Below are 12725 nucleotides of genomic sequence, written 5' to 3'. Positions count from 1 at the left end.
ACTGCAGTGAAATACTCCTATAAAGGAACCATTATGAGGGATTTTTGTGTTTCAAAAAATAATAAATAATCAAAAATATATATAGGGTAATATATAAATAGGCTACATCATAAAAATAAAATGAATATATAAGAAAAAAATTTAAAAAATAAAGTTTGGATGACACAACAAGTTGTAAAATGGGCAGTTGGAACAATGAGCACTAGGCTGTGGTAAAATACATTATTATTAATATTTATTTAAGTTATGAATACTTCTATCTGCTTTGAGAGGTCAACTAAGAATTTTGTGGAAAACTAGTATTTGACAGATGTCAAATATCCAGGGGTCTAATTTATAAAACAGTGCATAGGATCCCTACTAAAAATATTGATAGAGACAAAAGCCAAAAATGGTGTGTGCCAGACAATAATTGACAGCTTCCATCTCACCATCTGCATCGATAATTTCCCATCTTCAAAATGTTCGTATGCATGCGTCAGAGTTTCTCTCATCAAGTGTTGTTTTTATAGATCACAACTTTTGGGTGGGATGTGGCGCACACCTTTTTTAGGCCTCTTTTTGTGCATATTCAATGTTCATAAATGAGACCCCAGGTGAGTAGAGAGCAGCTGCTCAGGTACTACAGGATTGTATAGAATGTGCCAAGAATGAATCCTGTGGTCTGTGGTTAACACAAGCTTAAGGACCCATTCACACTGGCGCTATATTTGGTCTGCTTTAAATGAATCCTTGTCTGCTTCCACAAATAGTTCGGTTCATTTGGAGTGCTGTGACACTCATTCGAACTCTGGTGCAGACCAAACAAGCGAACACTGGTCCGCTTGAAAACTGGAGGTCTCAGTTCACTTGCAAGTGAACCCTGGTGCGGTTCGCTTACAGTGGGAAATGCAAACGGACTATCCTGCGAACCAAAGAGAGGAAGTAAACCAAAGAGAGGAAGTGACGTAGAGCGCATTGCATTTTGGGTAGGAAAAAAAAAACAAAGCCAACAGCCAATGGGCGATGCAGAGGTAAAAAAAAGAAAAAGTTGGAAAATGTTTTGTGGGCAGATGTATTGATATGTGGTCAGAGGACTATATATCGCAGTTGCTGGCTGCCAGCTGAAGGGGATGGATTTCCGTTTTCGGTCCTGGCCAACCGATGAGCCGGGTTTTCTTCTTCTTCGTGTTTTTTTTTCTTCCTGGTCAGGGGCTCATTTCGCGCCATACCGCCGCTTAATGAGCAGCTGTTGTAACTGCGTGACGTGGTCCGGCATTTTGTTCCGCTCTTAAAAGTGCAGTCTGAAAGTGAACCGGACCAAATGAAGGTGTGAAATTTTTCGGCATTCCCTGCCCAATAAAACCGAGTCTCCTTGACTATCCTGGTGTGAATGCGCCCTAAGAGACTTTCACATTTTGTTTTACGACATAAAATACAACAGTAAATACCTCATTTGTGAACTTTGAAGCTTCTTTGCGTCAGAAAAAGGCAGTAGCTCACAGGTGGCTGAATGAGACTATAGAAGGTCATCATGCTGAGCCTCGCAAAGCACGGCTTTACTGTCTTGCTACGGTGGTGACGATAGGTCATGTGACTGTTGTGTAGTTCATTTATAGCTGTTAGCTTTTTACTTCTGGCTTTTGCATTTAGGCTTCAATAATCATGAAAGTGGTATTTATTTGTTAAGATTATCTTGCTGAACAAGAAGTGGAAGTATCATAAATGTTTGTTTGCCACAGAGCTTATTTTCAGCAATAATCCAAAATCCAATTAAAAAATCCCACAGGCTTATTGATGAGTGCGATGCCCAGCCTACAGTAAAACATCATCCCTACAGAGTTTTCTATTCACCAGTGAGACCAGCTGCAATGAGGACACTGGCTGTACAGGCTGAGGACAGAGCTGAACTGTAAATGAGCAAAAATCTCATTTTACCGCTCAAATCCTTTTTCCAACTCATACCTACAGACAGGACCAAAGGGTGAGATCACAGATTCAGGGTGTGGAGATGAGGGCACAGCCTGGCAGAGTGAGGTGCTTGAGATCAGGGCGAAACAACAGGATGCAATTTCTCACCCAAATAGCTTTAGGTGTCGCAAACCGTCAATCAGCAGTGAATCACCAGGAGTTGTTGTATAATCTTTATTTTTCAGTATTTTATTAAAAAAAAAGATCAACATGTCATCTAATATATATTAAAAAGGTAGGAACAGAAATATACACCATTCTCTGATTAATTATGCTAACGTCTGCCTTTCCTCTCCTGCCGCGCAGGAGAGGAAATCATTTTAAAGTCACAAGAAAACATGAAATCCTGGATTACATCTGTCAGCAGGCCTGGGAACACTTGGAGATCCCCCAGACAGTCGAGGAGAGTTATTCAGTAAAAGGATGGTTGGGGAAAAAGGATGGATGACAACCCAAAGCCTCAGGATTCTGCTGGAAATCAGGCTTCAAGTAAATTCATGGAGTTATTATATGACTACATCAAACAGACATTCATGTACAAACTAGTAACTGATGAACTTAAAGGAAAAGTCTCATCCAGACAACTGCTGAGATCTGAAAACACTGCTAAAAAAATCAGGTCCAATGGGGCAACAAATAGAAGCAGGGAGAAAATCAGAAGCTTTATTCATTTGCCAATGTCGCCAGCAATCACTGCAAAGAAAAGTGTGCACAACTACAGCAAGAAGGGTGGGTCAAAGTTGAACCAGGAAGTCAGTCTGTAAAGTGTGATTGACATCTACACTGGGCAGCCTTGATAATTATTTTATTGCTCGCCTTTATTTTCTCTTTCAAACAACTTTTACCAAAGTAGGGGTTTGTTTTCAACCTGTCTGATCATTTGTTGCAATGTCTGACCTATTTTCAGCAATATTGTTGCGCTAGAAGATCTCAGCAATTACTTTGGGTGAGTACAATGTTACAACAGATTGAACCAACAACACAAGCTATGAATGTTAAAGTTGTGATAAAAAAGAAGTTTTCTTTTAAAAATACATGGTTTAAAAAACATCTGAGGGAAATTACAGCTAGGGACAAACCGAGCTGCGTGTATTGGAATTTTCTCTTTTCATTATTCAAATAACGCATTCACTCCCCAAACATAATGATAGTGAGTAAACATGGTGTTCAACAGGGTCTGACACATTGCAGTGCCTGCAGGATGACACCTGTCTGGCTGTGGGTAAACATCACGACACCGGCATCATCATCAGCATCTGGCCCCTTTCCGTCCCGTCCTCTGATAACTGTTTTAATATGGAGCCATAATAATCACATAAGACATCAAATTGAACTCTTTTCTTGAAGTACAGGAACACCAGTGTAACCTGACATCTGATATTTAGCCTCGAGGCACCTTTGTCTCGGTGCCAGCTGCCTGTTATCTAGTTAGAGAGTGAACCCTATTTTTTACGGGTGTCATTAACACAGCTGTTCAAATGACGACAGCACTGACTTTGATGGTGCCAACTTGTGATGTAATACGTTTGGGGGAGAAGTCACGACTTGTTAGGTAGTGGAACGACTGTGTTAAGGTTGTTAAGCTGCGACTATTGTTGTCCAAGAATCTAACCCCAAAACAAAAGCCTCAAATACAAGACATTAATTCAACAGATAGAAAAAGTGATGAATTTTATATTCATCTCAAAGTTATCATTTATAAACCTTGAGACGGTAGATGAAAAAGCTCCGAGCTACTCAACAGCTTCAGTTGCTAAAAGAGCCTTGACATTATATCATGATAAAAACTCTTATCTGGTGTATTAAAGGTGAAAATGACTGATGACAACAATTACTATGCAGGCCTTAGGACAACTGCAGCATGAGGAAGGTCACAGGCTATGATCACATCATATCAGATATGCAAGGGCGCAGATTTAGATTCAAAATGTGGGGGAAACATTAAGTGGGGTGGACTTGGGGTGCTCACCTGCAAAGTTTTAGGTGTCAAATGCTTCATTTTCTGCATTCTGTTGAATTTTTATGCCCCAATTTAAGGTGGAAATGTCTTTATTAATGTAAAGGAAAACACAGAATTCAAAATATAAATGGGATATAATGCAGTAAGGCTCTCAGGCATTCTGTATTGCTTTAAGTGTTTATTTTCCTGTACATCAACCTTCCTCATTTTTGTTATCCCTGCTGTGTCAAAGCACAAAGGTTATGATTTACTCTTCCATCCTGTCTCTTTTCTTTTGGGAAGTAACCTCTTTAAACGTGGCACCTATTCATGTCAATGATGCATTATCTCCTTTTAATCAATTAGCAAGCTTTAACAGTTCATATGTGTTTCACTAACATCTCTGCTCATGTTTAAAAAAATCTGCACATTCAAAACATATCCCACAAATATGTGTTCTCTGAGAAGTTGAGAATAAAGCTGTAATAATGAGGAAAAAATAGAGAGTGCTGCACTGGGTTAAGGCTCTATGGCCAGCTCACAGAGTGTAAAAGTCCATGGTACAGGCAGGTAGTCCAAAAAAAGCATCCGAGGCACTCTGACTGCAGTTAAAAAATCCTTTATTAATACATGGATCGACCAACACATTTCGATTAGAGAGTCTCTTTTACACGCTGATGAAGACTCTCTAGCTGGTTTATCCATGTATTAATAGAGGATTTTTAACTACAGTCAGAGTGCCTTGGATGATTTTTTTGGACTGTCTGCCGGTACCATGGACTTTTACTGAGTGAGCTGGCCACTCATTGCTTTTTATTTTTATAAAGTTGTAATATTTAGAGAGAAAAGTTAAAATATTACAAGAGTAAAATACTTTAATGGGAATAAATTCATGATGTTTCAAGAAAAAACTCTACCTGCCCTCTCAGTCTGCTGTGCATTACGTTATTGCTTTACTCTGTTTGGGCCCGTCTGTGGACAAGACAGAGTTTATGGAAGCGGCTGTGTGCTAATCTTTACTGGGGGTGGAAACTAACTGCAAACACTTCTGATCAGTCATAAATCTCACCATTACTGAGTGGTTGTGTGGTTATATTGTTCACACAAATGTTAACCTTACCGCCTCCAATAAAATGCAGCTTACAGCTGCTTCCTTGAGCTTTTCAGTGGGAAGAACACGCAGCGACACAGAGCTACCACAGAGGGAAAATGCACACTGCAGTCCAAACTTCTTACTAGTTTACAACAGGGCTGCCCCCTAATAGGAGACTAGAGAGGTCATTAGTCTGCAAAATTTCATTGGTTGCTTAGTCACAGAAAAACCAAACAAAAAAAACCCTGAAACTCTATCAGGAGCTGTGCTTTGTCAAAATAAATCAAAACCTATATGACTGGACCATGTGGGAATTTAATTTCAGCAGTCAGACAGGAGTCACATTAATTTCCAGGGCTGGTACCTGCGCTTATTCCACAGGCTAGTTAATAACATGTCGGGTAGGAAATCCAAAGTGTGGGATCATTTTGAGAAGGTGAAGGATGAACCCAAGGTGATATATAAACTCATCTTCATTGGTCGACTACAAACATGACGTATCATCTGAAACATGGAAGTAGCTACATGCCCATTAGCCACTTAGCACAATCATTACTGCTTTGCCGACAGTGTCATTAACAGGCGGCTCGCTCAGTGTGTGACGTGCACTTGTAGATAAAATATAGGCCTATATTAATGAAGGTTCATTAGTATGGTTTCGTATTTCTCTGTAATGTAGCACAGTGTTAACAATGTTACTGATACTATTCTTTCTCACACCTTCAACTCAAACCATTGTGTTGCCCCGCCCAAAATATATCATTTAATAACTGAAAACATGTGGACGACTAGTCGACTAATGGCCCTAAATGACGACTATTGGTCAACTAGGAAAATTATTAGTCGGGGGCAGCCCTAATTTAAATAACTGCAGGCTACAGTGGACTGTCAGGAAATGGTAAAATATGCACATGACTTGAGGGAACCTGTTCTGTTATGACTTTATTCTCATACATTTTTTTCCCGTAATATTACGACTTAATTCTCAAAATCTCTGATTAGTATTTTTCTTAATCGTGGTCCTAATACTCAAATACCTTAATTCCACCTTTTGGTTTACATTTTTCTCACTAATTTGCAGCTGTATTGGAGCAGCTTCTGCCGTGTTTACTCCAGTTTAACCCCAGGACTCGTTTCCTGTTTTATGGCAGATTGCAACCACTGTTTTTGAGGTTGCATGCTGCCCCCCACTTTACCGGAGGCTTTGTTGCAACTCAGAGTTGCATTCTATCAATTCTTACATCTTACTGGGGGAACAAATGCACATATTGAGGGAGATGTGTCCCCTGCGTCCGCACCGAGATATGCGCCTATGCATATATGATCAAACAGAGTACCTGAGGAGATTGTACCTTTGGCTGTTTTGAGCCCTAATTGAATATTTATGTTAATTCTTACTCTGTCGTGTACTTACAGTAGCAGCTTTAATGTTTTCATGTTTATTTCTGTGATGTGTATGTATATACACATATATGCCGTGTATGAATAGTGAAATTTGGTTTTAAATAGTATTATTTTAGCTCCTGCAGCATCTCAGTAGGATTTTTTCTTCAGTTCTATAAGTAGCTTCCCAGGATATGCGAGCCAAAGAACCAATTTTCGGTACCGTTGAGTACTTTTCTCTTTCAGGCATTGACCAGACATGCATGACATGTGAAACAAATCGTTTTTCTTTTCCTCTGCACAGAAACCTGCCAGTAACACAGCAGCAGTATGCAGTCAGGTAGCAGGCAGGAGCAATTGGATTCTTCCTCACCAGTGGCTCCAGGAGCTATCAGCTCCCATCCAGGCCTATGAAGGCAGAGGAGGATTGAGTTTGAAAGATGATAATAGACTCCTGAAGAAACTAATCTATTCCTAAAGAAGAAAGGAGTATGAATTCACATCTCACTTGCCCCCCACTTCCACCTGCCCACCCCTCTCCTTTCACCGTTTCTCTCAGCGGTAGCATTACAGGTCAATTTTGCAATTGAAATGTGCCAATTAAATGGACTCTGGACAGCATGGCAGCTATTACAAATGAAAGGAAGCAAATGTCTGGAATTATTCGTGGTTCGAGCAAAATCCACAAGAACATAAGGTCCACATTTGAGACATTCCTGCAGGTTTTCCCCAATAATTGAAGCACTTTTGCATAAAAAATGTTAGAGGATTATACGCAGAAGGGATTCCTGGGACGGTATTAGAATAACAGGCCATTTTAATTTGAGCTTGTACAAATATTGCAACTGCAAAAGCTGTGGAGATTTTTTCCAATTTCAAATCCAACATCAAAAGTAACCTTTCAGATTACTTTGATCTTCACAGCAGTTTTAAAACCCCACTTAAAATGAGTACAATCTGCACTGTGTAGAGTGCATTACAGTATGATATGCAGATGCAAATTAATGCTTTCATATATACATCCACAGACCATATATATTATGCGTAGAAATACAATTAAATTAATACCAATCTTTTACAACTTGCGCTGTAGTTACTCTTGAAATCAGCTGTTATAAATAAGTAATTTTTAGTGTTAATGAATGCCGGGTAAAGAATAATTAACATTGGCAAAGCTGAACCATATGCTGTCTTACGTAAGCCACAGTGTCTTGTCATTTCCACACGATCAATCACATTCACTCCTACCGTGTCCTGCACTGTGTGGAAGTGGTGCTCCGTTACATATCAGAGCTTGTTATGTCCACTGGTTTCTGGATAAATAAGCCTGAAATCCAGTCTTGAAAGTTTCATGCTGCAGAAAGGGCAGCTGTTACAAGGCCAGGAGCATATGTAAACAAGGCAATATCAAGGCCCAGATGGCCCCCGTCAGTCCAAGGCTCCTGGATCTGCCCCCAATAACTGAATCCTCGGCAGGTGGGTAATGATGATGATGATGATGTTTGTGATCGCCGGTCACATCTGGACTCACTGAGAAGAGAGGAGAAACCAACAGGTCAGTGAGAAGGATGCTCGTTATCGGTGTAACATGGTGGAAGAAGTAGTGTACTGCCGTGTTCACCATGTTAAATCTGTTTTCTTGTCAATAACTCCCATGAAAAAGCCAAAACCAACAGTGTGTTAGTCAGTGTCTCAATACTATCTGACTTCCCTCTGTCTGTGATACTCAGCCCTGAGCACATTCAATCTTAAAAATGGGTCAGACATACAGAGTTTCATTTTTAAAGTAAGTTAAAACATTTTGTACAGCAGCTGGGCACTGAAGTTTTTGGCAGACGTTACTTAAAGAGGAGTAATAGTCTATCCGTTAGGGACTATTTTCAGTGGTGGATTAATACATATTTGGTTTTCTAGCAACTATCAGTGGCAGTATGAGTGTGTATGGCAGATATCATTGTTTCACAAGTCACAAGTAAGTCAAAACGTCTTTGCACTTCAATCCCAAGTGCTAAACTTTGAATTTCAAGTCCTGTACACGTCATGTACAGATGTAATGCCATTTTAACAACAGAGAAATATATTGAATTTACAAAAATCATGAATGCTTTTTAAATTTTGTATTTATAATTATAATTTGTATTTATTTGTTTAAACTAGTTTCCACCCACACATTTTTGTACGTGAAAGAATATATAGTGTTGATTTAAGTTCATTCAGGAAATGAAGTGGCATGAAATTATTTGTGGCCCAGTTGTTGAAAAACGCTCGCTAAAGTGCCCTCCTGAGAGCCAAAATGCACACTAAAGTGCCCTCCTGGGAGCCAAAATGCACGCTAAAGTGCCCTCCTTGGAGACAAAACGCACACTAAAGTGCCCTCCTGAGAGCCAAAATGCACACTAAAGTGCCCTCCTGGGAGCCAAAATGCACGCTAAAGTGCCCTCCTTGGAGACAAAACGCACACTAAAGTGCCCTCCTGGTTGGCAAAACACACTAAACTGCCTTCTTGGGTGGTTAAAACATGATAAACTGCCCTCTTGGCTGGTAAAAACACGTGCTTAAGTGCCCTCCTGGTTGCCAAAACACAACTGCTCTCTTGGGTGGAAAAACACACTAAACTCCAGAAGACTATTAAGAACAAGAAATACTATGAAACATTACTGTTGCAATGACTTTTATGTTGGGCCCTTTTTGATCTATATTGAGCCAGAACTATATCTCACAGAACCAGTTTGGATTATCTGGTGCTAATATGGTGTTAAAATGCACTAGAATACAGGAAATGGCATCTACTTAATTGAAAATGTTCTGGGGAGGACCCCCAGACCCCCCCAGGGATTTATTTCCTTAATACATCCATGTCTTTGTGTGTTCTTCACAGTCCAACGTTGAATCTATACAGTTCTCGTGGATGCTGATCCTAACTACAAACTAACTTGAGTAGTCTGTCTAGTTAGTCTGTTTTAAGGCTATATAATGTGCCATTTGTATAACATATAAACCAGTGGCGGCTGTTGGTCTTTCAAGGAGGGGAAGCTCATTTTCGGCCTACATCATAAAATGTGTCCGTTTATTTATACGTAAATTCTACCCTTTCGGGCTGCTGCGCGAGGCTAGTGTGACCGCCTGTGAGTGCTTTGGGACGGTGGAGGGGCTCATAGCAGCACTCGCTGCTCGTTGGGGACAGTAACTGCAGAGCGACAGAAGTCAGAGTCTCCAAACACGAGTACAGTCTCCAATAACACCAGAAAAAGATGCTAGATTTGTAGGTAGTCGTTTTTAACAGAGAAAAAGTCACTAAGAGGATTGGAAAAGTCTCCACATCAACTCGGAACAACGGAATGAAACTTGAAAAATGCTCCGGTGGTGGTTTATATTTCAAGATTGCTGATTCGCTCATTTCGCTGTCAATCAAAAAGGGATTCAGCCTTAGACAGATCATCCATCATCATGCAGAAGCCCAGCGTTCAGGCCAGCCGAGGCCAGCCCACTGCCCCATAGACCCCCAGAGATGCTGAGCGTCCGATGGGCGGGACAAAACCGAGCAATTATCCAATGACTGTCTAGTTTCGCTGCAGTGGAACAACCCACTCTATGCTTCCCCACTGAAGTCTTTGGACGCTGAGCTTCCACTGTTTAATGCACTGTGACGCTACGGGAATGAATGTAAGAAGGTCGCATCAGTGACCTGTGATAAGTAGCTGATTCTGAACAAAAGTTGAACGCGTTCTAACGCTTATTTAGTCAATGAAATGTAAACACAACAGTACATATTTGACCACTTATTTTTTGACATTTTAGGGAGAGCTGAGCTTCCCTTGCAGTCTTAGAGCAATCGCCACTGATATAAACATGTCTAAAGTGCCCTCGAAAACACGCGGAACTTAGTGCCCTCTTCAGTGGCGAGAACACGCTGTATGTGCCCTTTTTTTCTTTTCGCCCCTGCCCTTCAAAAAGTCTGTGCATGCCACTGACCAGCACCAATTATTTAGTCAGTGAGAATGTGTGTGTGGGCGGGGCATAAGCACAGCCAGGAGCAGCGGTGACCCACCATCTGACACAGGCACACCGTTAAGAATCAGAAGGCTTGGCGGGGACAGAGCACTCATCACAGGAAGCGACACACTGTCTCCATCCATTTTGACTCAACCAGTGGACATGCTTTATGTTCTAAAACCAGCCACTGGCAATTTGACCAGCTGAGTTGCAGGTGACACCATCAGCCGTCTTGAGTCGAGCTCAGACCGGCCAGTTCACACCGCTGCAACTTTTCTCTGCACCATTCTTGAGCGGTTTCGTCTTGTCGCGAATCTTTGGTCTGTGTGAATCGAGTCCAAGTCATGTGACTCAAGTCCACACTTGACTCTGAACCAACTACAGTGCCCATGTGAATGGTAGGGGTGTCACGATTTCGATTTTTTATCGATATCGAAATTACGTCATGGTCTCGAGCATCGAAATCAAAGAGAGGATCGACGATCACCTCCCCCCCCCTCCCCCCAGGTTTACATACATCAGGGAGGTGTGCAAAGAGTTTAAAACACATGACGACGCAGCACATTGTAACCGACGCCACTAGTTAGCTAACCTGCAGTTTATTACACCATGGCAAGTGCAGATAAAGGAGACGCGGCACCGGAGTTTGAAGCCGCTCCTGCTTCTCTTAAATCACCAGTGTGGAAATATTTTGCGTTCCCGGTGAGTTATGTCGACAATGTTCGCGTTGTCGACAAGAAGACCACAGTGTGTAAGATATGCTATGTGCGTGTACCATACCCGGCCACGGGAAACACTACGAACATGGCAGGACACATTCGCCGGCATCACAAAGATGTAGATTTGACAACTGGGAAAACACCATCACTGGTCCAGCCAACTATTCCATCCTCATTTGCAATAAAACTTCCACAGACCTCAGCTCGCGCAAAAGCTATAACTAACGCTATAGGGCTATTTATAGCAGCAGACCTGCAGCCTTATTCGGTGGTGGAAAATGCTGGATTTAAACATTTAATTAGCGTACTTGAGCCACGCTACAGTATGCCCAGCAGGTCGCATCTTACAACAAAAGTGTTACCCTCCATGTATGAAGACGTTAAAGAAAAAGTTTTGGGGGGTCTGAACAATGCAGAGTTAGTTGCCTTAACAACAGATGGCTGGACCTCAAGAGCAACTGAGAGTTACATCACCGTCACAGCACACTACGTCAATAATGATTGGGAGATTGAAAGTCCAGTCCTTCAAACTTGCCCCATCTATGAATCACACACAAGTGATAATTTAGCAGAAGTGCTAAAGGAAGCGGTACTAGAATGGAAACTGGACAGACAAAATACAACCATCCCTGTGACCACAGATAATGCCAGAAACATTGTCAATGCCTCAAATGCAGCTTGATTCTCACCACATATATAGGATGTTTTGCGCACACAGTGAACCTGGCATCCCAGAAGGGGTTGGGAGTAAACCAGATTTCTCGTCTTTTGGGCAAAGTCAGGAGGGTGGTCACCTTTTTTCACAAACTTGAAAGGAGAAAGTAAAAATGACAGTTGTCATTCTCAGGGGATAAACATTGTTATTTTAAGAGTAGTGCACACTGCTGTAACCAAAAAGAGTCACTAGATGGCAGGCACCCTCTGTGACTTCTCATTTTTGTTATTATTATTGTTATTATGTTTGTTTTTGTTGTTTTCCACTTGACTGAGAACAAGATTGTTACGTTTATATTGTAAATAAATTATTTAAATTTGACCATTAGTGCCTAATGTGATACATTACACAAGAATAATGGAAATTGCATCACTTATACGTAGCCCATCTTTTGAAATAAGATTTACTGTACAAAATTTAATGAATAAAACCAACGATCGTAAACTAGACCAGTCTAAAAATGGCATAGGCCTCTGTGCTGTAAGAAAAAAAAAAAAAAATTGAGAATTGAATCGAATCGTGACCCTAAAATCGAAAATCAAATCGAATCAAGGATTTGGAGAATCGTGACACCCCTAGTGAATGGTAAGCTTATTGCTGGCTTGTTTTTTTTTTGTTGTTGTTGTGGGCAAAGGATAAATATAGAACATTGCAAGAAAATTAGCAAGTGCAGATGCAACAGTCTTTTCAAAAGAAAGGTCATTTTAACTCAATTTTAAATGTTTACAAAGTGAAAGAAGCTGATTACAAACCACTCTTTGAATTCCAAGTGCCTCAAAGATTCACCACCATTCCCTTAACATCGTGAACTAACTCATATGCATTTCTGTTTTTTTCCCTCATAATTATAACTGTGGCCATAACACTTTACACATCTTTCACAGCTGCAATACATTAGTGCTCCCACTACACCATTAAGGGAGTTTGTTGATT

At 40.9% G+C, this 12725-nt stretch overlaps 1 protein-coding gene across 1 annotated transcript in view; it reads right to left on the bottom strand.

Annotated features, from left to right (window-relative positions):
• Positions 1–2110: 2110 nt before the first annotated feature.
• The window catches only part of gpc5a (glypican 5a), a 224608-nt gene continuing 213993 nt past the window's right edge, over positions 2111–12725 (bottom strand). Inside the window, exon 9 of the mRNA XM_033630652.2 lies at positions 2111–7895. Within this exon, the coding sequence (XP_033486543.2) occupies positions 7738–7895 (158 nt within the window). The 3' untranslated portion in view covers positions 2111–7737. The remainder of the gene's footprint in view (positions 7896–12725) is intronic.

This window comes from Epinephelus lanceolatus, chromosome 2, assembly GCF_041903045.1.
Source record: "Epinephelus lanceolatus isolate andai-2023 chromosome 2, ASM4190304v1, whole genome shotgun sequence".
Taxonomy (NCBI): domain Eukaryota; kingdom Metazoa; phylum Chordata; class Actinopteri; order Perciformes; family Serranidae; genus Epinephelus; species Epinephelus lanceolatus.
This window is presented reverse-complemented; position numbering and strand designations above follow the sequence as displayed.